Source organism: Ascaphus truei, chromosome 2, assembly GCF_040206685.1.
Source record: "Ascaphus truei isolate aAscTru1 chromosome 2, aAscTru1.hap1, whole genome shotgun sequence".
Taxonomy (NCBI): Eukaryota; Metazoa; Chordata; class Amphibia; order Anura; family Ascaphidae; genus Ascaphus; species Ascaphus truei.
The window spans coordinates 45008989-45034252 of NC_134484.1; the positions used below are offsets into that span (position 1 = coordinate 45008989).

The following is a 25264-nucleotide window of genomic DNA, read 5'->3' on the forward strand; positions in this document are numbered from 1 at the left end:
GAGGCTGCCACACATTGCAATGCCTTGGAATCCCTATTTAATAATAATAGAATAAAACCGTGGAAGATATTCATCATAGACAGTAACGTTATTCATTTTTAGTATCGATAACATATTACAAATATCCTGAGAGTTTCTTTGCAATTTACAATTGCAATGTTCGTCTTTTATGCCAGAACTAAGCTATGCCATTTATTGCACCAACATGGGAAGGATGTTGACCCAGGGAGTAATCTGATTGCATTATTTGGAGTCAGGAAGGAATTTATTTTCCCCCTTATGAGATATCTTTGGATGATGTTTTACTGGGGTTTTTGTTTGCTTTCCTCAGGATCAATATACTGTAAGTACAAATATAGCATAAGTATCTGTCATCTACATTTAACATAGGTTGAACTCAATAGACATATTTCTTTTTCAAACTCATCTACTATGTACTGTAACATACTTGAAAACTAGAGGTATTCTTAATGTAAACTCCAGGTAAAACATTTGATAAATACACTCATCGTTTTCAATATACAAGCATTTTAACCACTACTCTTGATTCTTCACCATGCACAATAGTATTATAAGCATATTGTGGTAGCAAACATCTTAAACAGTTTGCTTTGGAAACTAGTTATGAACAATTAATTACATTTTAGGATACGCTATTGTTTAAAACATAATTGAACGAGAATAATCAGAGTGCGTGAGCAGCCTGATACTGGCATTGTACACATTGTATTATACTGTTACTTTACATACTGAGAATTATTTATAGTAGAAATAAAATAATACTGTAGATATAATTACAATCTAAATAATAGCAAACAACTAAACCCACAAATATTTATGTAATCACAGTATGCCATCTATTACATATAAGAAATGACTCTAGTGATCTCAAAAATGAATGAACAACATCAAGTGATATGTTGACAAATTAAAATGATAATTAGGCAGCACTACAGTTTATTTAGATTTAGCCTTGTACTTTCTGTTACATTTAGTTGGCCAATAAATCACTGCCAGAGTAAACGATAGACGGTAATACTTACATGTGTTTCCAGATGTTGAAACACTATTTCCTTCTCCATTGAAATAAACAGGAGTCACTGTTACTTTATATTCAGTATCAGACAGCAGTGGCTGAAGAACAACCTCATTTTGTCTGCCAGGTACCACTGCCTACGAAACAGCAAACATTGCCAGTGTGATATTTTCTGCAGGCAAGATACCGGTCTTATAAAAGAGCTCCTGAAAAAGCCCTTCATTCGTTTTGGAGCAGAAAACAGTGATAGCAGCAGAAATGTCAGAGGTGAGTGTTTGACCAGCTGGACACTAAGGGGTCTACTCTAGTAGCCTTCATAAAAAAAAATCGTTGTGCCGGTTATGCCGCCAGTTTTGGCAGTGTAGTTATCACGGTATTCAGAAATCTCCGAATACTTGTGATAGCAAAATGACCAAAACGGGTGAGTAGCCGGCGATGTGATGATCACCTCTCTCGAAAGGGCTCACACAGCGACCTGCAGCGATCTGTGTTGCGCATCTCGCCAGCGATCGCAAGATTTTAATAAAAATACATGAGCAGGGGGTCTCCGGAGCAGAACCGCATTGATTTCAGGTCCGGGGACACCCTGCTTCCAGAGATACAGGCCCCGTTATGGGGTGCCGGTGTCTCCTATGCATTTAAATGTCTCGCGTCACGTGACCGCTAAGGCAATGAAGGGGTTCAACTGCAATAGCCTGTTTATTGGGGGTAGAGGGATTGGGTAAAGTGGGTAGTAGCCCCAGGGTGGGTGGTTAGGCCTGACGGGAAGATTGTGGGGGGAGTTAATCCTTTCACTACCATAGCGGTGGGAACCGCTATGGTAATGAAGGCATTAACCAGTCCCGCTACCCCCCGGAAGGCCTAAACACTCACCTTTGGGGCTACTATCCACTTTACCCAATCCCTCTACCCCCAATAAACAAAAATAAACACAACAACCCTACTACCCACCTCCCCAATAACCCCCCCAAGACATACAGTACAGTAATTTGCAAAATTACTGTTATCCACATATGGATAATAGTGCATTTGCCCATTCTAAAACCAAACATTAGCCAGCCAGCATAAATAAAGTAAATAAAACTTCTACTTACCCCTGCATGATGAAGGGTGTCCTCATCACCATACTCCAGGTCCATGTTGTCCGTCGCAGCAAGAGTACAAGAAAAAAATACAATCTAATGGCCCCTAACCCCTTAAACACCTTAGCGGTTAATAACTGCTATAGTATTTAAGGGGTTAACCCCCATCCACCGCTACTCACCTAAGAGGCTTAACCACCCACCCCGGGCCCACTATACCCACCCTCTACCCATTGATTGGCACAGTGGTACATCATTCCCATATAATATGGGCATGATAAGCCAATATAGCAGTCAATGGCCAACCTAATACAAATCATTAAGGCCCAAAATACAAAAGAATAAAAGAATAAAAGAAATACACAAGCACCTAAACACCCCGCTATGGCACCCCGCCTAACTTATTTTTTTCCTCCCTGGCATGTCCTGCCTCTTCCTGCTCATCCTTCTGTTTCTGATTTTGCTCTTAACTCCGTCTCTCCCTCCCATCTCCTCCCTCTCTCAGACTTCCAGCTGTAGCTCTCCTCATAGAATTGATCGTGGGACATTCCAAGCTGAGTCTAGTGAGTTTTGCTGCACTAAGAATAGAGGGATGTTTTCCAACTTACCACTTCCTCAGCACGGTCACCAAAAGCAGTTACATAGGTGACTATATACTGGCGTATGTTTGCGTCAGGCATTTGCCATGATACGTGTAAGCTAGATGTAGTTTCATCATCTATCAAAAGGTTTCTTATTCCTGATCGGGCAACTGGAAGAAAGAATTGCATCATTGTTTAACATACAGTATGAATATATATATATATATATATATATATATATATATATATATATATATATAATATCTCTTGTCAGTTGTATCTTCGAACTGAAGGAGTGACTCAGTGAGTTTGAAGCAGGTAATCCTGGTTTAAATACTGGTGTCGTCTCCTTGTGACCTTGGGCAAATCCCTTTATCTCCCTGTGCCTCAAGCAACAGAGAAAAACGGATGATCCAGGGCTCCACGGATTTCAATATAAAGAATTTATTAAGTCAGAATATCTCTTTTTCCATGTTATTGGACTGCTACAGATAGGCTATCCCTGAACCAGGAGCACCGGTGTTTATGTGCAAGTATCACTATTTCTTTTGCATTTATTTGCATTACTTAGGTGTGCAGTACATCCACTATTATATGCCTCAGGTAACAGAAACATAGATTGTAAGCTTATTGGGGCAAGGACTGTGTCTCTAACAATCCCATGTACAATGCTGCTTATCGTGCGCTATACTGTAATTGTGAAGTGCCTTGAGTCCCATTGGGAGAAACGCACTGTATGAAATAAAGGTATTAGTATTACTATGTTGTTGGTGGAGTGCAGTTTCCTGTGGTGTTACCTGCGGTGGAGGGCCTGGCGGTGCTGGTTGTACTGGTGGTAGTTGTGGTCCTTGTCACTGTAAACAGATAGAGATCATTGTACGGACATATTCAAAATCTCCTTTTGATTGTGACAATACTGTCATACGTCAGTTCAGTTCCCCCCCTGTTGTCGGCCCTGATGAGGTCCCATGCATTGTAAGGAACCCCAACCCTCTCTAATAGCGCGTCTGAGATCAGATGCATTGTAAGGAACCCCAACACTCTCTAATAGCGCGTCTGAGATCAGATGCATTGTAATGAACCCCAACCCTCTCTAATAGCACATCTGAGATCAGATGCATTGTAAGGAACCCCAACCCTCTCTAATAGCGTGTCTGAGATCAGATACATTGTAAGGAACCCCAACCCTCTCTAATAGCGTGTCTGAGATCAGATGCATTTTAAATTCGACTGTATTTAGTACAATTTTCAAATGACCTGAAAATTGCAGGGAACACTTTAGGGATGCTCGGAGAACTCAAGGGTTCCTAGCAACCCTTGTTGAAAAACACTAATATAGAGCAATTGTGGGGACAGTAGTGTATGTATGTGTATAGAGAGGGGACGGACTGCAGTGTATGGGGAGATGGGGGGCTGCAGTGTGTTTGGGGAGATGGGGGAGCTGCAGTGTATGTGGGGGGGGAGGTAAAAGGGAAGGGACTAATGTATCTGTGCGGATATGGAGACTGTAGTGTGTTTACAATTTAATTTGAATAAACAAGCATAGTAAAAGTTCAAGAGAAAATATAGACGGATTTAAGAAAGGAAAACAAAAGCTCAAGAAAATGTAGAATATAATTTTTTATAAAACTCAATATGACAATGCAAATGTGTCTATAGTATTTCTGAAATATATAAAAAGCATTCATTTAATAATAATCACGGCTTGAACAGGGCCTCTGCCCTTCAACTCTTCCAGCCAGGGTATTATTGGTCAGTAATGCCCTATTCTTTGTGGATTATTACTTAAATAACCATGTGCCTTACGTGTTGTTGCCAGAGCAGCCAGAGCATTGCTTTCCGTTTCATCGGTAAAAATCGCAGACAGTGAAACCTCGTACTCTGTGCTGTGTGTCAAACTATCAATTAGATATGAGTGGACATCACCATTAAGGACAATCTAAAGAAGAAAGAAAGTCATAGTTAGAATATTTTTCATTACAGTTAATTTGACATTTCGTTCCTTCTCCTTTTGTAAGGCTTACTATTTTTACTACATAAAATACAACAATAAACTTGACATTCTTTACAACTCAATATGCCATTTTGTCTTATAATGTAACTTCAACACCTACCCTTGTAATATGGTAATTGGACTTGGTTGGCTATCCCTTTAGTCAAGACGCAACGTACATCTTTCCTGTCTGACCTTCAAATACTTTCTGGATAAGTCACCCAATTGTTTGATTAGGCTTCTCATCCCTACTATACACAGCAGTTATCTCCATACAGCTGCCTCCAGAAACCTGCTTATGGTTCCAAGGTTCAATAAAGAATCTGGTCGCTCTTCCTTCTCTTACAGAACACCCCACTTCTGGTACAATTTACTGTAATCCGTCTCCTGTACAAGTTCTTTCAACATATTGGCTGTTTCCTACTTTAAACATGTTTCTAACTGTAACTTGTAATGTTGTCAACGTATTACTGTGTGCCCAGAACATACTTAAAAACGAGACGTAACTTTCACTGTATTTATTCCTAATAATTTGTTTTTAAATAAATAAAAATAAATAGTTTAAATGTTACAGTTACTAAATGTTAAATATTCACATACAGTAAAATCAAAACTCTTTAGTTTTCTCAGTTTGTTAATGTGAAATGATGTGAATTGCAGTGCATGGAAGTACAGTACTGTATGGTTTCTTATGTTAATTGTATTCTTTTTCAATAAAAGATATTACGACATGTTAGAAATGTAATTATGTTAGTATTCTGTGCTCAAAAAGAAATTAGGAGAGGGCAATATGCCCAGTCCCAAATTGCAATTTGCTCCAAAGTTGCAATTTGTTAATAAAACCCTGTCTTTTTCTTTCAACACTTTCCAGATGAACAGCAGGGGGGGAAGAAGAAGACTTTTGGCGTGCCTTTTGTTTCACTTGGAAGAATTTTTTTAATGAACTGTCTCACATTTGACCTTTTGTGAGAAGAGTATGAGGCGCTGCTTGGTTTAATTTTTTTTTAAAGAAGAACTAAAAAGGCCCAAGCACATTCAGATATATTCTATCTAAACTGAAGGAGGATTCAAGTGGTAATGTCACTTCCTTTGAACTAGGTGAACCTGATTTATATCCCAGTGTCAGCTCCCCCTGCGACCTTGAGCAAGTCATTCTCTCTCCCTGTGACCTTGAGCAAGTCATTCTCTCTCCCTGTGACCTTGAGCAAGTCATTCTCTCTCCCTGTGACCTTGAGCAAGTCATTCTCTCTCCCTGTGACCTTGAGCAAGTCATTCTCTCTCCCTGTGACCTTGAGCAAGTCATTCTCTCTCCCTGTGACCTTGAGCAAGTCATTCTCTCTCCCTGTGACCTTGAGCAAGTCATTCTCTCTCCCTGTGACAGTCACCAAAATTAGATTGTAGTCTCTTTGGAGCAGCGATTCATTGTGCCTGCAAAATTATTTGTGCATCGCTGCGTACATTGTCAGTGCTATATGGCAAAGATATTATTAACATTATAATAATGCAATTCATAGTCCACAGTGGGTCTTCTAAAGCATTTACCTCTTGGGATTTTCCACCATTTAGTGGGGTCCAAGTCAGTCTGTACATCACTATATCGGAGGAGAAGGGCTTCCAAAAAGCTCTAAATTTGTCAGTGGATATGTCTCTGATTTCCAGCTTCTGAGGGGATGGTACTTTCTCTGCATATGGATCAAATATTTCTTGCATTATAAAAATTATATGAGAACAGTTATATAATGCAACGCTATGACTGTGGGATAGATTGCATATAAATTCATACATTTACTGCACTGTATGTGTCAAATACATTCAAGGTAGATCAATCATACTCTCAGCAGCATCGAAACATTAGATAGAAAACTTGAGCAAAACATATTTAAAGGGACACTAAACTTAGTGAAGAAGATGAATGGAATTAATTCAGCATGCACAGTGCGTTGTGATCTTTTGCCCGTTTTCTAGCGGTGTTGCACAACGGCACTTATTGGGGTAGATCCTCAGAAGTCCATTAAATGTTTTACGTTAACTCCATTTAACGAATTGATACCCGTACCACTTATCCACAAAGGTTATTTGCGGTACGTTGCCCTCGTATATAGCACATCGATACATTTTAACGCTTTACTCATATGCAAATCATATGCTAAAGTGCTGTCATGATAATATCATTACATATTAAGTCTTTTAATCAATATGGTGGTTCAGGGGTTAATGTAGCTACAGTTTGATTTTAAAAATACAAATATTGGTTTTATGACAGGTCAAGACTTTTCCTAGGTCTGTGCTGATTTTCAAAAAGGGCTTAATGGGGGGCCTATCACGGGTGTAATTTAGAAGGCAATAAATGACAGCCAGATATTAGTCTGTCAGTCTCAAAGGAAACTAACATTCCTGAGATATCCCTAGTGCATCCCAGAAAGAGGTGACCCGCAGGTCAAGGTTTAGTTGAAAAACTTTTTTTAAATTAGGATATCCGGGGATATCCTCTACGCTAGAGTATAATGTTCAGATATCTGTAATCGTTGCAAAAAGACAAATCAAACAGTAGCATGCACTACGTGGGCAGAGGTGCTAGTGTCAGCGCATTGAAATTACGATCTGACAATTAGGTCAAACCAAAGCCTGGTGTTACTGTAAGAATTCCAGTTCCGTTACACTATTATATTGTAATTAAGTTTGAATCCGATGTATACTGCAAAAACAAAATGCCACGCATACAGTATGATATTGTCTGATTTGCAATGATTCTTTCTTTAATACATATTATATCGCATATGATATTAATCTTGTGGTGAATTAGTATTTTATGTCGATTTCAGTTACAAGTGAAGTATTTTAATCTATGGATAGATAGGAAGATCATACAGCTGTCTTAAGATGTCTCAGGGGAAAGGCCAGTGAGAGGCAGAACATTACTGGTGATATGCTGAGTTGTCTGGACAAGGGTGACCCTGTTGGTGACGTTTGAGTGACCATAGACAACTGTGGTTAGAGCTAAAGCAATTGGAATTGCAAATGTAATTGGTATCAGGTTGGATTAATAAGGAGTTCTAAAATCTTTCCAGAAGACATGCCATATTTGGTAATAAACTGTTATGGAGGATGGGTAGTTCCTTATCAGATATTACATCCGTTTCAAGCTGTAGGACCTTGTCTGGTAATAGAGCTAGTGGTAGCAAGGGCTGAATAAGGGATATTATCTAGATAAATACTATTAGATGTAGCTGGTAGTGGGAAGAAAGAGGGAATACACCAGAAGGATGTGAGAGGGATTAAACCGAGAAGGAGGAGAAACGGGTTAACACCAGGAGAAAGGAGGAACCAGGTTTAACATCATGATATCAAGATGAAAGAGAAGGAATTTACTCAGGAACAGAATAATATGCAACCATCTTTGAAGATATATCAACTTATTTGAACGTCACTGCCATTTTGTACTATCTTTGTATGTGAGTATTTATCTTCAAAATAAAAGTTTCTTTTTATGTGCTGAAACCAGAATGCCAAGTACTGTTATGCCAGAGTAATCTATAGAAAGAGATAAAGGACATTTTACAGTTACTAACATCCAGACCATGATTATCGTTGCATTATTTCTGGGAATTTCTGGAAATAGCCTACAAGCAATATACTAATATAGTATAAAGTATAATCCTTTCATTAGAAAAAATTCTGTGTGTCATACAAAGATATATTAGGGATCAGATAAATGTCTGAAACACTATACAATGGGTTTTTTTTTTTTTTCCAAAAAATTTTATTAGGCATTTAGATAATTCACAGTATGCATGAAACAAACGATAATACAGCCTAATACAGATTTTCTCCTTTTGTTGGTTAGAGAAACCGGAAATAAAAGAGGAAAGCTCACCGCTCCCCTGACCCTCCAGGGGCTATGTGGGGAGCGCGAGTATGGAAACAGAGAGTAAGAGTGGGAATAGGAAGGGGAGGGTGGGTGGGGGGGGGATACCCATTGCTTCCCGTGTCCTCAGTCTATTTTCATTGGTGCCCCTGACCTGGTTTTCCTTTCTCTCTCTCTTTTTTTTTTTTTTTTTTCCAATATGTGGATTAGTGGCGTAGAGGTGCCATATGGGATAGCCACGGATCCCATGTTTTGTTAAAGGAGTCAGTGGATCTTTTCAAGAAGGCAGATAGTTTCTCCATATTCATCACCTCTTGCACCCTATTTTTTACCGTTTGTTTTGAGGGGGGAGACACCTTCTTCCAGGCGGCTGCCACCGCACATCTAGCCGCTGTAAGAATGAAGGAGATTAATTTACTTGTTGGTCGGTCCAAATTTTCTAAGGGCCTGGCCAACAGGTAGGTCAACGGGTCAATAGGGATTTTGAGGTCTGTGACCTCCTCTATTAATTTTTGTATTGTTCCCCAACATTTTTGAATTTCCGGACATGTCCACCAAATATGGGCCATGTCCCCCTTCTGACCGCAACCTCTCCAGCATAAATCGGACGCCTGGGGGTAAATTTGATTTATTCTAACTGGGGTAAGATACCAGCGAAACAGTATTTTATATATGTTTTCTTTGATTGTGGTACATATGGAAGTTCCTGAGGCATTTTCCCAAATTCTTTCCCAATCCTCTCGGTCTATAACTATTTCCAATTCTGCTGCCCAATGCAGCATATAGTCATGTGTAGGGGCTTCTATGGCCCTTTCCAATTCACCGTAGATTTGTGTTATAAGACCTTTCTGGTGGCCTGTTTCTCTACAGAGCCGCTCGAAACTGGTGAGAGGGGGAAATTTCAACGTTGGGGATAAAGTTTGAATAAAATGCCGAATTTGTAGATACTTGAAGACATCCAATCTTGCTATTTCATATTTGGTTTTTAGGCGTTGATAACTCAGGAACTCCTCAAAGCTCAGGAGGTCAGCAACCGCTCTAATATTTTTTGTTTTAAATTGGTCCCATTGTCTGGGCTCACAGCCAGGGGGGAATTTCGGGTTTTTATAAATTGGTATGAGTTGGGATTGAGGTGTGGTGAGCTTAAATTTAAATTTGCATTTTGTCCAAATCTCCCATGTGTGTCTCATTGGGCCTAACTTAAATTTACTGTTCTGCATGTCTTCCCTGCTCAGGGACCAAAGGCAAGCCGGCAGTGAAGGCGTCCCGGCATAGTATGATTCTATATCTAGCCAACAGTATTGGTTTGGGTTGGCGTTCCAGACTACTACCTGTCGCAATTGGGCGGCTTGGTAGTATTTTGTGATGTCTGGAACACCAAGTCCTCCTCTCCCCCTTGATGCCAAAAGAACTGTCCTGGTGATTCTGGGTTTCTTACCCTGCCAAATAAAGTGGAAGATTAGTTTTTGAATGTTCTTTAATTCTGAGCCAGGGATGTGGACCGGGAGAGTCTGAAAATAATATAATAATCTAGGGAGTATGTTCATTTTAACTGATATCATCCTCCCGATCCATGATATCTGATATCCTCCCCATTTCTCTAGATCTTGTTTGATTTTCCGGAACAGAGTCGGATAATTTTGTTGATATAGGGATTGGTAGTTCCTCGTTATCTTTACTCCCAAATATTTGATACTCGAGGAGCTCCAATGATAGTTAAAGTTTAGTTTGAGGAGTTTCACCTCTGGCTCTGGCAGGCTTAAATTTAGTGCTTCCTATTTGTCATTATTGATTTTATAACCTGAAATATCTCCAAAGTCCCGGAGCTCTTTTTGGAGGTTAGGTAGGGATGTTTGGGGTTGTGTAAGGGTTAGGATGACATCATCTGCGAATAGCAATATTTTGTGCTGCCTGTGTCCAATTTCTATTCCTTTGATGTCTCTATTGGCTCTAATTGCAGATGCTAGGGGTTCTATGGTTAATGCAAAGAGGAGAGGAGATAGGGGGCATCCCTGTCGAGTTCCATTAGTGATCTCAAATCTCTGGTTACTGCCCCCTGGTAGTTTTACTGTTGCAGACGGGTTTTGATATAATCTACGGACTCCTTCTAGGTATGCGTCTTTGAATCCGAATTTACACATCTATACAATGGTTTTTAATGATTAAAGTGAATGTAAAGTAGGATGTGTTTGTGTGACCTAATATGGTATGCATAATCTTTACTGTATTGATTATGAATGTACAATAATGTTTATTCATATTGTAAAGGAATGGGATACCAAAGGATCCCTGGTATAAGCGCTCTTTCTAAACTCTATAATAATAATAATAATTAATAATTAACTTTTAATAATGTACAATTAAAATAAATGAAGGAAGGATACTATAAATAACGTAAAAAGTGTAAAAATGTTAAAGTTATCCATATTATAATAATAATAATGCATTAGCTCTAGGTAACGCGCATGAATGCCGTGTCTTTAACACGTGTAATGTTTTGCCAATGTGCATGAGCAGTGTATTGGTTAACACGTCTTTGCGCAATGATGATCCCGTTAATAGCGCTGGTACAGTACTTTTATAACGCACATTATTTTTGCATCTCATTAACTTTGAGGATTCCCGTTGAAGTGAGGGAAAATAACGGACATTACAGTACCTAGTAAGGCAACGGTCGTTGTTTGCACAAATTTGACGGACTTCTGAGCATCAACCCCATTGTGAACTAAACCGGAGGGGAAGTCCCTCCCCTTTCCGTTTTCAGTCATTGGAACCAAGAAGTGATCACGTGACCGGCCAGGAGAGCAGCCACATAATCACCCAGGACAGTGGTCACATGATCGCTAGTGCCAAAGGGTCCACAGCAGTGAAGGGGTTAAAAATTAGTTGGACATTAAATATTTTGAATGTTTTTTTTTTACTGTTATCATTTCCATGGTAAACAAAGGCTTTGGACAGTTTTACAATGTTTGGCAAATAACCGTATCATCGAAAGATATTAATTAGTCATCAACATAATTTGTTTAGTTCTGTTCCTTTGCTTTCAAAGTAATTATGGTACCATCAATAGTCAAATAGATAAACATAAGCAGTTGATATGAATCCAGTGTTCCCGACAAGCGATTGATATACATGTAACCCCCTGTGTGATGAGTAATACACACACGCACTGCCCCCTGGCAGGTTCCTCTCCAATATGATATGACATGTGACTGTTAATGGACACGAGAGCAGCCAATGATAATGGCTGTGGAAGAGGTGGGACTAAGAGGTAGAAGACCCTATAAAAAGGGGGGTGGCCATATTGAGAGCAGATCTGCGTGGACCTGAGTGCTATCAGGTTCGGTAGAGGATTGCAGAGTGTGCACATGACAGCAGGAGCAACGGGTTAGGGTTCCTCCCTGCGGACCAATAGGAAGCTGTGACGTCATCGGTGTGGCTTCCTATTGGCCCACCTGACGCGGGAGCTTTAAACCTGAAAGTCCAACTTGCTCAGCCGGAGCAGCTACCGGCACCTACTTCAGAGCTAAGTATCTCTGGAAGTAGGGGGTCCCTGGAGCTGAAATTAATGGAGTTCAGCTCTGGACCTCCCTGCTTCAATTCTATATTTAAAAACAAAAAACAAAAACACACAATTTTTTTTTAGCTGGCTTGGATTTCTCCTTTAAACTCTAATAATATAACACTGCACCAAGTTGTAAAGCCAAAGCATTGTATGAAATGACTACGAAAATACTACTTTATTTTCCATAACTTATATGACAATAGCATGCAATAGAAAAAAAACATTATCCATAAAAATGTAATCAGCATTTCCTACACACTCTATCGCAGTTTACATTGTAATTCTGATTATCATTTTATAGCCAGGTACTCTTCAGTTTGTAATAAAACTGCATTACTTACAGTATGTGTAGTAAAACTGCTTTACTTACGTGTAGTAAAACTGCCTGTGAGCGGTTCAGATTGTCCTTCATCAAAAATAGAGAAAATAGCCACTGTGTATTCTGTGAGAGATGATAACATCTTCAAATTGTAGGTAGAAACTCGATCCACTTCCACCTGCCAATATATTCTTAATGTTACAAAGTGTTAGTGTGTTTTAGTGAGTGTACCAAATTCTGGCCAAGGGCAATGCAGGCCCCTTGGGCAGTTAGGGGTTCATAGAGGTGTTTGTGGCAGAGCAAGTGGCAGCAAAATAGATGGAGCGACTGCTCGTAAGAGAGGAAAAGGAGTTAATAAATAGTTGACTAGATAGAAATAAACAGGTATGGTTAAGAGACCAAAATAAAGATAGATGTAGTAGAGGTAAGGAGTGAGAAACAAAAACCAAGGCAACAGGAAGCTCATATAATAGGGAGGAATGCAATAAAAGAATGAATAAAAGAATATAAGCATTTGGAAAAGAAAAGAGGCAAGAGGAAATTGGAACGACAATTAAAGGGCATGATAACAGATGGAAAAGAAAGGAATACAGTACATAAGAGAAATGATGAAAGAAAAAGGGTGGTACGTAATAGGATAGAGGGAGGGGGAAGGGACGGGAAGCTCTTGCTATAGTCTAATATATGGTTGATGGGGTGCTAGGAGGAGCGGAAAATATGGTCTGAGCAGAACCTTGCCTAGGCAAGAAAAGAGCTCCTATGAGACAGCACTCAGATCAAGAGGTAGTATGAATTGATGTATTAATTAAATCATAGCCTTTAATAGTTAATAACATTTTTTTTAAATGTTATGAACTATAAAAGGGTAAGTTTTAATTAATACATCAATTCACACAACCTTTTGATTTAAGTGCTGTCTTTTAGGAGCGCTTTTCTTAACTAGGCAAGGTTCTGTTCATAACAAATGACGGTATGAAAGGTAATGTTCATTGTAAGATATTGACCCTCATCTTTAGGGCTATCCAAGGACTAGCCCCTCCCCTTACCTTCAGAACTGTCTAATCAGTAACACCCCCAATCGGGCCCTTAGATCTGCCCTCGGCCCTCAACTGATTGAGCCTCGGTTACAGCAATAATAATAATAAGGTCTTTGAGCTTTTCCAAGAATGGCCCCACGACGATGAAATAAGCTCCCTGCTGCTTTAAGAAATCAGGAAGATTTACGTCCATTCAGAAAGGAATTAAAAACCTTTCTTAAACAAAACATGGAAAACAGACGCTAATACCCTGGCAGACAGCTTTCCTGCTCCCATTCGTGTTTCCCGCCCTTTGTTTGTCTTCCTCGTCGTTCCCCTATATGTTTTCTTTCTGTAGGTGCCGGTTGTAGGTCTGGGATGGGTTTCCTCCCTCAGTTCCTACTCACGTTCTAGTACTGAGTTTTCTTGGGGAGTAGCGCATTAGAAATGTTTCAAAATAAAGAAATAAGATGGAGAGAAAAGGAAGGGATGGAAGAAAAAGTGGGAATTCTAGGAAGACATTGAAAGAAAATAGAGAGCATTTGAAGGTATAGGTAAAAGATCAGATTGAGAGGAAAAGGTCTGAGAGATAATGTGAGCAAACACATGAAAATGTGTAAGGGAGAAAGGAAAAGAATAAGAGAGGAAATAAGAATAAATGGAGCAAGAAGAGTTATTGTAATGTGAAGGAAGAGGAACCCTCCCTGCCCGGCTTCCTAAGGAGGTTATATCGGTGTGCTGTGTATATGGCTACTCCGCATGGTTTACCGTGACTCAGAGAGCCGTCCTTCGGGCAGCTGAGTGATGAGGTAATAAGGTTGTGAAATAATGGGCGCCAGGAACTTTTATAGTACAACCGTCATTTATTTGTGTCCCCAGCTCAGGGACCATTCAGACATATCTTGACACGTTGTACATAGTTTTATACAAAGACATACATGAATACTTGTCTTCCAGCTGTGCCCACTCTTAACACGTAGATGGAGGTATGCTGGCTTAATTGCTTAGGTAGTTGTGGGACCCGATCACCCTTGTCTCTTCGGAACCCTATAGATAGTGATCCAACTATTCGAGGCCCCTACGGGAAATCCTGATAGGTCTCATTGTGCTTGACCCAATACCGTGCTGTCACTACCTGCCACTTTCACACAAACTGATGAGGAACTTTAGCGCTGATCCCCAGATAGAGCTAGTCAGCAAGCAGCGGGGGTTCTCTTTTCTTGAGACCCTCTATGATGTGTCGTATTCCTTTAACTGAACTCTACAGTACTCTGTTTCCATCTTTAAGGGTACTGGTCCTATCTACAACATGACAAACAGGGAGATCTGGTCTATGCCATCCCCTTATTAACATTCCCAATTACTCGCCCGATGCTCCGCTCCACTAGACCTCTGGCAACATGACCTTCCAGAACACTCCCTCCTCCTTAAATAACCCTTCGTGATGTAGGTATTCCCATAGCAACTAGGTTGGGGCCCAGCATATACCAGTGTTGTTAGTAACCCTATAGGAGGGGGGTTACAGAAGGAATAAGAGAGAACATGGTCAGATGGAAAAAGTCATACAACAGATGTGAGCTGAGGGAATGGAAGAGGCGGAAGATTTTCATTCACTAACCTCATTGGTTTCCGAGCCGTCGGTTTTCACGTACATAATTCGGTACCCATTGACTTTCTTTGCAGAGTGGTCCCACGTGACTGTGGCAGAGCTGTGTCCTATACCTGAAAATCTTAGGTTCCTGGGTGGGCTTAAGGGCACTGCGGCAAGGTGAAAGAGCAAAGAATCAAGTTTCTCTTAACAAACAAGCAGGTTTTACAACTCGATTCATGAAGGTGCCATGTGTTTCCAAATCATTCAATTAGCTGAGAAGTTCTAGCACGTCATGTAAGAAAATTAGCCAGGTTTCAAAGATAGCAGTTTCGCGATGCAATATTCATATCAGTTTCACAATGGACGCACACAGACACCTATGATAGTGGGATGTGTCCCCATTCTGCATCTCTTGCCATCACCTCTTTATGATTTCTGTGCCCATACATTATTTTTTAAGATTGAGGAAGTGTAAAGAAGAAACATGTCATGAAACTTTACCCATATGTTCACATGCCCAGTAGTATTTCGCTCACTAAATTCATGCAGCTATAACGTAGCCCCAAACTCTTAAAGTTAAACATCTGAAAGTCAAGGATTATTAAAATTTATTTCATTTTGAAAATACTGTATAAGATATTTGATCAAATTTAAATGGTTGCATTTTTTATTTCTGTGGATGTTGCATATTTTGATACCAGTGGCCATTCTCATTGATCTGAGATCAGTTATAGTTTTCTAAAGCAATGCAATAAAGAGAGACAGCAACATAAGCTTTTGAAGACATATACCACTTACACGTAGTCTCTTGTCCTGTGAGCGGGTCACTGGCTTCTTCCCCAAACATTGCATAAACTGTGACTGTGTATTCAGTAAGTGGAGACAGCCCGTCCAACTCGATATCTGTAACTGATCCGTCAACCTTCATCTAAAATAAGGGAAAGTATGACTGTGATCCCCCAAACAACCTTAAAATATATATTATTCTACTTATTATATATTAAAATAACCTCTACATAAAATGTCAGATTTTCCATTAGGCCCGTTAGACCGGGACTAAGGCGGCAAAATTTGGGAGCGGCAAACATTTCCGCCCCCATATAATTTTGCCGTGCTTTTGAGCCTATCGGGCTTAATGGGGAGGTACTTGCCTGTGTCGGCCGCCTCCATTCTGCCGCCCTCCTGCTCCTTTGGAATCCCGGCATTAAATGACGTTGCGGACACCCTCACCGTGACGTCACATGGTGTCTCGTTGCCATGGCGACATGACGTCGTGTTTCCATGGCAACGCGCCACCGAACGGCGTCACGTTGATCACGTTGTGGCGGCATTTGACGCCGGGATTCCAAAGGAGCAGGAGGGTGGCACCAAGGAGGCAGCCGACACAGGCAAGTGCCTAAGGGCGAAAAATTTGGAAATCTGCCGCTGCCTACATATCACAATTTAACATCAGAATAAGGGGAAATGTACAGTATTTGTGTATTCAATTACAGCAAATAAAATACCACTTGTGAGCACATTCACATGTCTCAGACAAATCTGCAACCTTGTCTTTCCCCATTATCTCTCAGCATACAATGCTTCCACTGCAGCCAGGGATTCTGGGAAATGACATGCAAATGAGCATTCACAGTGTCTCACCTTTTGCTTCTTTTCCATAGGTAAAACTTAAATATATATTGAATTTTATAATGCATAGTATTTGCCTTGGTGCTATACAGATGCAGCAGATGTCATTACCCCCGTTACAGGGAGTAAAACAAGAAATAATACTGTAAATATTGCATGCGTTAAGGAGAAAACGCACACGTTACTACTGTTTTAATTGGCGCTCGCTGTTAACAGGAGTAATAACCTCTCCTTCAGAAATGGATAAGGTGCAATAGTAATAATAATAACAATAATAATTAGTATAAAGCAGGTGCATTATAGGACAGAAAAAGTGTCAATATTTGGCAAACGCCAAAAAGTATCACAGATTTGTATCACCTACCCCACCCAGGCTGGCATTAGGTTTTTCCTGACTACAGTACAGTATGTACAGTGTGTGTGTGTGTGTGTGTGTGTGTGTGTATATATATATATACACACACATATATATATATATATATATATATATATATATATATATATATATATACACACACACTCATATATTTATATCTATATATATCTATATATATATATACACATATATACATACACACACAGGGAAGGTAAGACTGGGCAACCTAGAATATGTGATAAACATATGTAATGTTAACACTGCAGAACATGTTAATACGCATATGCAGGCCGCTGTTATTGCACCAGTTAGCTCAGTGTTTAGCGAGCCATTTATGGCGCAGCATTCAATGCGTTTCCATTCAAACAAATGCAATGAGTCATTTATGAACTTTTAACACATGAATGAGCCCAATAATGGCTGCCACGTCTGTATTCACGTCTTAGAATATGATCAGCCCACAATTAGCTGTACACTTGGGCTACACGTGGACAGCTGGCACCACATTTGCACAACTGGATGTTATGCTTGTTGTGTTTTATTTGTAGGGTTAATTTATGTTGTATGTTACCCACTCTGGTGATTGAAGGCATTTCTTTGCAATGCATTGGTAACCTCAGACAACATAGGGGTTAAATAATATTCTACCATAGGGTTTTGTAAGAAATCCTGCAACATAACCCTATGGTAGAAAAGTGTGATCTCTCTCACCCTCTGACAATTGCATCTCTAGCCATGAGTTATGACTTATTTGAATTTCACTAGTAAATGATGGGGAAAAAACACCTCTTAGTTAATATGGCGGCAATTCTAAATGATATCGCCACAATAGCATTTCTTAATAACGCAGCCGGTATCTCCCTGCATTGGTTAAATGTCCCGGTCACGTGGACCATGACGCGGAAGAATTTAAACATGGCTTGGATACCGGCGACCCATTACAGGGCCTGTAACTCAGAAAGCAGGGGGTCCCCGGACCTGAAATTAGTGCGGTTCAGCTCCGAAGACCACCCTGCTTCAATACTGTGTTATTAAAATAAAAGCAGTGCGATCGCCTGCTAGAGGCGCACAGGGAGGTTGACTGATTCTGTCTCACTTTTACTGCAACCTGGTAGGATTCCCACAGCGCGAGTCCCATTCAGACGCAGGAACCCCCCACTGTGTTAATCCCAAAGGGACATAACCGATGCTATGCGGTGCGCCGCGGACTGTCAAGGCATTGCCCATGGGTGACCAGCCCATTCTCGCAGCCGCGCGACAAACCATAGCGCTGCATCTGTATATCGACCCTTAGTTAATCTAGTCCTATAGCTTCAAACTCGGCCCTATCTTTGAAGGCCCTTTATACCAAAATCGCTGGAAACATTGCAACAGTTCTCTACTAGAGCTCACAAAAATGTGAGCTGAAAATCTACAGTCTTTATCAACACTTTACCACAATTTTGTGCTTTTTTTATTTTATTGTCACATGTACAGTAGCTTGAGCTAAAGTTGGCGCTTTGTGTTTGCTGCTATCTTACCCTGTGGATGTTGGGAAACATCCTGAACTGAGCTGCATCTTGGCCAATAGTTATTTGTATTACAATCAATTTTGATTCCCATTTATTATAACTCATTGTCCGTTTTAAGGGACCTTAATCACTTAATTCACATTGATTTCACCATTGGTGATTGCTTTGCGCTTCACCTGTTTCTTTCCAATAGTTCTCTACTGCAGGGGTGCGCAAACTGGGGGGCGCGTCCTGGGTGGGCGCGGAGGTTACACAGGCCCCGCGCTCTCCCCCAAAACATTTAAATGAAATGCCGGGGGAGGCACGAGGCCTCTAAGTCTCTCTTACCTGGCCTCAGCTGTCTCATCGGCGACACATCGCCATAACAATGCGGTGTGAAATGGCAATGCATTGCCATGCCAACGTGACGTCACATGACGTGTTACGTCACATGACGCCGCCGAAGCTCAGAGCCGGTAAGGGAAGTGGGTCGCGAGCAGGGGGGGGGGGGAAGTTGACAGGGGGCGCAAACAGTTAAGTTAGCGCATCCCTCCTCTTCTGCATTCCAAATATACAAACATGCTAACAAAGAAGCTAAACATCGAAATCATGTATAATGTATCTAAAATGGTAAGAATACAAACTTTTATAAAATGCTGGCTTTTATATTTATAGAGCCTCAGTTTTAACATTGCTAAACTGCTACATGTTATAATCATATGTGTCGTGGAGATATGTTTGTGTTATTTGTATAATTATACTTACAAAATATATGACATAAAAAAAATATGATACCATTCAATTATTGGTGATCAATTAAAAATAATGGTTTAATTGTGGAAGGTCATTCAATAAATTGAGTACTGACCAGAGATGAGATAATTTGATTAGTGAAGTCAATGGCATATGCCATTAAAACCATTAAAAGGAGCATTGTCTTGGGAAACAGGGTGCCTCTGGGGCTGAACAGAGTTAGCTGTTCCAGGGACCACCTGCTTCCTGAGATACTTACCTCCCTCGGTGCTGCCAGTATCTGCGGCATGTTTAAAGGTCCCATGTCACGTGGGCCAATAGGAAGCTGTGCCAGATGATGTCACAGCTTCCTATTGGCCCGTGTGACACACAACCTTTAACTTAACATATTGCTTGCCCAGCCGGGGATGCTACCGGCATGACCTACAAAGGTAAGTGTCTCAGAAAGCAGAGGGTCCCTGCAGTGGAAATTAATGCAGCCCCCTGCTTTCCACCCAGGACAAAAAAAAACGTAGGCGGAAACATCTTTAAAGAGCTTACATACTGGAATTAAACTCTACTACCAAGAGACAATAAGAAAGTTACCTCTTTTTCATCTGCTGACAAACCCTCTGTAAGAGGGGCATAGAGTATCATGTACCCAGTAGCACCAGCTACTCCGACCCACTTAGCTCTCATGCTTCTGTGGGTCACATCATACAACTCAAGGTCGGATGCCATTGGCAATGCCACTGAAAGGGGAAGAGGCAGAATATTTTTACAAAAAACATTCTATATTAACGTAAAAAATATAATTGCAATATCATATTTTGGGTTCTTTGCCATTCATTTAATGCTTGAATTTACACATCTGTCTCTAATCTCACTGTTTATTTAGACCATGTACTGCACAACTTTGAACATTTCGGACATTGTCAAAAAGACAAAATATGTAGGAGTTAAAGTGACACTTACGGGAAAAAGTGTGGTATTTTTTAAACTTTCTGGTTGGTCATTTTTTCCCCCCTTAACGTCAGAAATTATACTCTAGACAAGAGGTTTTAAATGTCCGTCCTGCAGGAGCACTAACAGTGCAGGGTTTAAGTATACCCCTGCATGAGCACAGGTGGATCAGTCAAAATGATTGGTGCTAATGAGAGGATAGCCTTAAAACCTGCACTGTTATTTGTCCTTGAGGACAGGAGTTGGGGGACCTCTGCTCTAAACCACTGGTGAGCAACAGGCGGCCCACACAGAGACTCCCTTGCGGCTCCCAACCTCCTCTCTCCCCGGTCCCTTCTTCCCTTTCAACCTGTTGCAGGAACTACAAATGGGGGAGGGCGGAGCTACAGGCAGAGCAACGAATAGCGTGGAGTGAGAGAGGCGAGGTGGGGGAGACAAAGAGAGAGAGAGAGAGGTGAGGAGAGGTGGCAGAGCAGGGAGAGTGAGAGGAGGGGGAGAGAGAAGGGGAGGAGAGGGGGGAATTAGAGAGAAAGGGGTGAAGTGAGAGATAGAGGGGGAAGTTAGAGAGAGGGTGAGATAGGGGAAAGAGACACGTGGGGAGAGTGAGAGAGTGAGAGAGACAGAGAGAGAGGAGCAGAGAAAGGGGCAGATAGAATGAGAGGGGGAGAGAGAAAGGGAGGGGGCAACTGTGAGAGATGCGGGGACAGTGAGAGAGGGGGCACAGAGAGAGAGGCAGTGAGAGAGAGAGCGAGAGAGAGCTAGAGAGAGGAGGGAACAGTGAGAGAGATAGGTGGGACAGTGAGAGAGAAAGAGGGATGGGGAACAGTGAGAGATAAGGGGAACAGGGAGAGGGGGACAGATAGAGAGGGGTTAATGCGATCAGCACAAAGAGAGGGAGGAGAGAGATCATCCTATAGAGAGAGAGGGGGAGAGAGATCAGCACAGGGAGAAGGCAATAGATCAACATAGAGAGAGAAGGAAGAGAGATCAGGAGAGAGAGAGATCAAGAGAGAGAGAGAGAGAGATCAGGAGAGAGAGAGATCAGGAGAGAGAGAAATCGAGAGAGAGATCGAGAGAGAGAGATCAGCACAGGAAGCGATGTGGAGAGAGATCAGCTTAGAGAGAGAGAAAGGGGGGAGAGATTTTACATGGAGCGGTGATATGGGGCAATAGGAGGAGTTATATGGCATTAGATTATGTGCGGCCCTTTTAGGGGATGAAGGGCTTCACATTTTGCCCACCACTGGTCTAGAGATATGCACTTGGCCTGGTGTTTTGATTTTGGTTGAAAATTATTTTGAGGTTTTGGTTTTGTCCCAAGCCAATTTGATTGGTTTTTAGTTCTGATTTTGGTTCTACATCATGTAATATTCTAAAAATATATATTAGTTACTTCATAGAATTATCATAAAATACATTTCAGTATTACCAGAAAGAAGAAATAGCCAAAATAAACATCAATCTTTTAAAATTTAAGAAAAACATGTTAAAAAAAAAAGACAATTAATTATCTTATTAAAAATATATGAAAGTCATGGCCAAATAGGCTGCTGTTTTGATTTTCCTAATAAATAATCTGGGTTTTGGTTCTAAAATTCTTATAGGTCGTGGTGTTGTATTTGGTTTTGGAATGTAAGGTTCTAGTAGATTCTGCTCTACACACCCAGTTTTGCTTATCTCTGTATGCACGTCAAGCTTGGTTGTGCCCTAAAATTGTGTTAAATGGCATTCTTAAACAGCAAGTATACAAAAATATATGTACAGTATCTCTATCTAAATATAGTGTACAGTATTGTTGATGAAAACAAGTTTGCATTAGAAAAATATGAATTGACTATTACATTTATGAACATTGTACCCATATAATACTGTGATTGTAAGTACAATTGTAAAATGCTATAGTAACACAATATTTAGTTATCATTTCTATCCACTTTTATGGGAACATTCATGAGATTACCTGCTATAAATATGATGGAGTGCTTGATATATAGGTCTTCATCAAGGAAGATGATAGATATATATATATGATAGCACTGACTTACACACATGCTCCGCTCCTGCACTCGCTCCTCTGAATGCCTCTGGAGGAAATCTCATACTCTCGCAGACGTCCTTCACTACAAATTCTGTTTCAACTCTGCCCTCTCCCAGGCTAAACAACCCTACATTTCTTCACTAATTACCACTCACAAGTCTAACCAAAGCCGCCTCTTTTCTTTCTGACTCTGTACTCAAACCACATCTGTTACCTGTTTTTGTTCCTCCGTTTCACCTCAAGAGTTTTCTGACTATTTCAAGTCAAAGGTGAATTCAATTTGTCAAGACATCCCCTCTGTATCCTCCTCACATTCTACACCTCTTCCTAACTCTGCTCCTGCCCTCCTCACCTCTTTTTCCTTTACCACAGAGGAAGACGTGTTGGTACTGATCTCTTCTCCATCTACCGCTTGACCTCTTGACCCCATCCCCTTCAATCTTCACAAACCTCTAATCCCCACACACACATATTTTCAACGCCTCCCCCTAATCTGATACCTTTCCCACCTTCTTCAAGCATGCCAGTTATACCTTTACTCAAAACAACAAGCTTAACCCTACCTGTCTCTATATTTATCAGCCCATCTCCCGCCTGCCTTTTACCACTAAACTCTTTGAACGCCTTGTATTTTCTCACCTCCGTTTCTCTCCTAGATTCTCTATAATCTGGTTCTCGCATGGCTCACTCCACGGAAACAGCCCTTACCAAAATAACTAATGACTTCCATGCTGCCAAAGACAAGGGTCATTACACTCTGCTCATATTGCTCGATCTTCCTATAGTCTTTGATATTGTTGACCACCCTCTTCTCCTTGACATTCTCCATCTCTTAGTATCCGTAACCGAGCTCTATCCTGAATTTCCTCTTATCTCTCCTGTGGTATTTTCAGTGTCTCGTTTGCACCGTCTCCTCTTCTGTTTATCTCTCTGTGGGCACACCCTGGGGTCTGTCCTGGGACCTCTTCTCTTAACACACTCTCTCTAGGTGACCTAATCACATCTCTTGGGTTTAAATATCACCCCTAGACTGAAGACACAAATTTAGCATTCAGCGCCCTACCTTACACCTGCTGTACAAACCAAAGTCTCTGAATGTCAATCCGCTATATCATCCTGGATGGCCCTCCGCCAACACAAACTTAACATGTCAAAGACAGAACTCCTCAAATTCCTCGCAAGCGTAGCCCTACTACCCCCTTACTGTTGGCAGTACTATCGTACACCCAGTATCACAAGCACTTTGCCTAGTGGTCACATTTACCTCCTCCCTCATTCATAAGGTAGCTAAATAAAATGTAGTTTTTTCTTCCATAACATTGCAAAGATACACCCTTTCCTCTGTCCCTCTACTGCTAAAACTCTAACGTAAGTCCTCATTCTCTCCCTTTTCAATTATTGCAACCTTCTAATGTTTGGCCTCCCTGCCTCTTACCTATCTTCCCCTACAACCTATCCTAAATGCTGCTGTTAGAATCACTTTACTCTATCCTAAATCTGTCCCAGCACCTCTCCAGTTGAAATCCCTCTTCTGGCTTCCTATTAATACCCGTATTACTTACAAAACTCTGCTGGCCCGATCTGATAGGCCTCTCTGCGAGCTGCAGGTAAGCCCACTCTGCTCCTCACGCTGCGTCTACTGTGACCTTTCCTGCTCCCCAGGCTCATACCTCCTCTTTCCTCCCACTCCCAGGCACATAACTACCCCCTCCCCAAGGCACATAACTACCCCTGGCCCCCAAAGCACATAACTACCCCTGGCCCCCAAAGCACATAACTACCCCTGGCCCCCAAAGCACATAAATACCCCTGGCCCCCAAAGCACATAGCTATCCCTCCCCTAAAGCACATAACTATCCCTACCCTAAAGCACATACCTATCCCTCCCCTAAAGCGCATAACTATCCCTCCCCTCGCCTGAAGAAGTTTACTTTGTTAAACGAAATGCGTCGCGACTGTTGTGGCTGGCGGTTTTACTACCCACCACCAGTACACACTCAAGTGTACCGTTCCTGCTTATTTCCGATCGTTTCTATGCTATCAAAAACGGACAGGCATCCTAAGGACACCTATTGAAGGCCCCGGTTCCTGCACATGTGTGCTACACTCCGCACCACGCTACCACACGTGGAGGACAGGAGAGTGAACAGAGACAGCCCCAGCGCGCGGGTCTGATCTCTCAGAACTGAGATTACCCTTCATACTTCCTATGTGATGCCCTACTCCTGTGATAGACACCAGAATCGGGGATTATTAAAGACATTTTATATGTAAGTTACTAATTTTATTATTTGTTGCTAATACAATATCTATCTCTCATCTTGGTGCGCTTTTGTGTTTTTTCTTGTATCCCTCCCCTAAAGCACAAAACTATCCCTCCCCCTCAGGCACATAAATAAGTACCACGAAAATGTACCATCGATGTCAAATTCTCTCTTTTAATGTAAAATAAATCTGTAATTATAAATGAAGAATTTTTATTCATACTAATGCACTATATTAATTTTCGAAAGTTAATTGTGGGGGGACGGGAGCCCAAGGCTGAAGGTTCGCCTAATAATCTTGCACCGGATGATGCAAATACGTGCAAACATTACCCTTACATAATTGTTATACACAGTCATATAATCTGTGCTACTATAAAACCTCAATAGCATTATTGTAGACCAGGTGCTAACGACCCTGTAGTACCTACTATAACTCTAAAATAATTGAATCGTACTCACAAATACGATGTTGGTGCATAATATATGTGTTCATATTTTTGTTACGCCAACGTTATATTTGCATTTCTGACCAAAATCTAAAATCAGGCCCGAGGTGTCTTATGAAGAAACACTGCTTAGTAAATATGTCCCTTATTGCCTTCTTACTTAAGGCAGGGAGGCTAGCTCCAGTCCTTGAGGGCCACCAACAGGTAAGGTTTTAAGGATAGCCCTGCTTCAGCACAGGTGGGATCAATCAGTCTTCGACTGAGCCACTGACTGA

General features: G+C 41.1%; 1 protein-coding gene across 3 annotated transcripts in view; it reads right to left on the reverse strand.

Annotated features, from left to right (window-relative positions):
• The window catches only part of COL14A1 (collagen type XIV alpha 1 chain), a 197941-nt gene that overhangs the window by 90905 nt on the left and 81772 nt on the right, over positions 1-25264 (reverse strand). For all 3 annotated transcript variants that reach the window (XM_075582330.1, XM_075582318.1, XM_075582326.1), the window contains 9 exons: positions 19882-20027; positions 15847-15976; positions 15076-15215; positions 12493-12619; positions 6235-6374; positions 4506-4638; positions 3497-3553; positions 2727-2869; positions 1044-1173 (listed from right to left, as the gene is read on the reverse strand). In XM_075582330.1, coding sequence (XP_075438445.1) covers positions 1044-1173; positions 2727-2869; positions 3497-3553; positions 4506-4638; positions 6235-6374; positions 12493-12619; positions 15076-15215; positions 15847-15976; positions 19882-20027 — 1146 coding nt within the window. The remainder of the gene's footprint in view (positions 1-1043; positions 1174-2726; positions 2870-3496; positions 3554-4505; positions 4639-6234; positions 6375-12492; positions 12620-15075; positions 15216-15846; positions 15977-19881; positions 20028-25264) is intronic.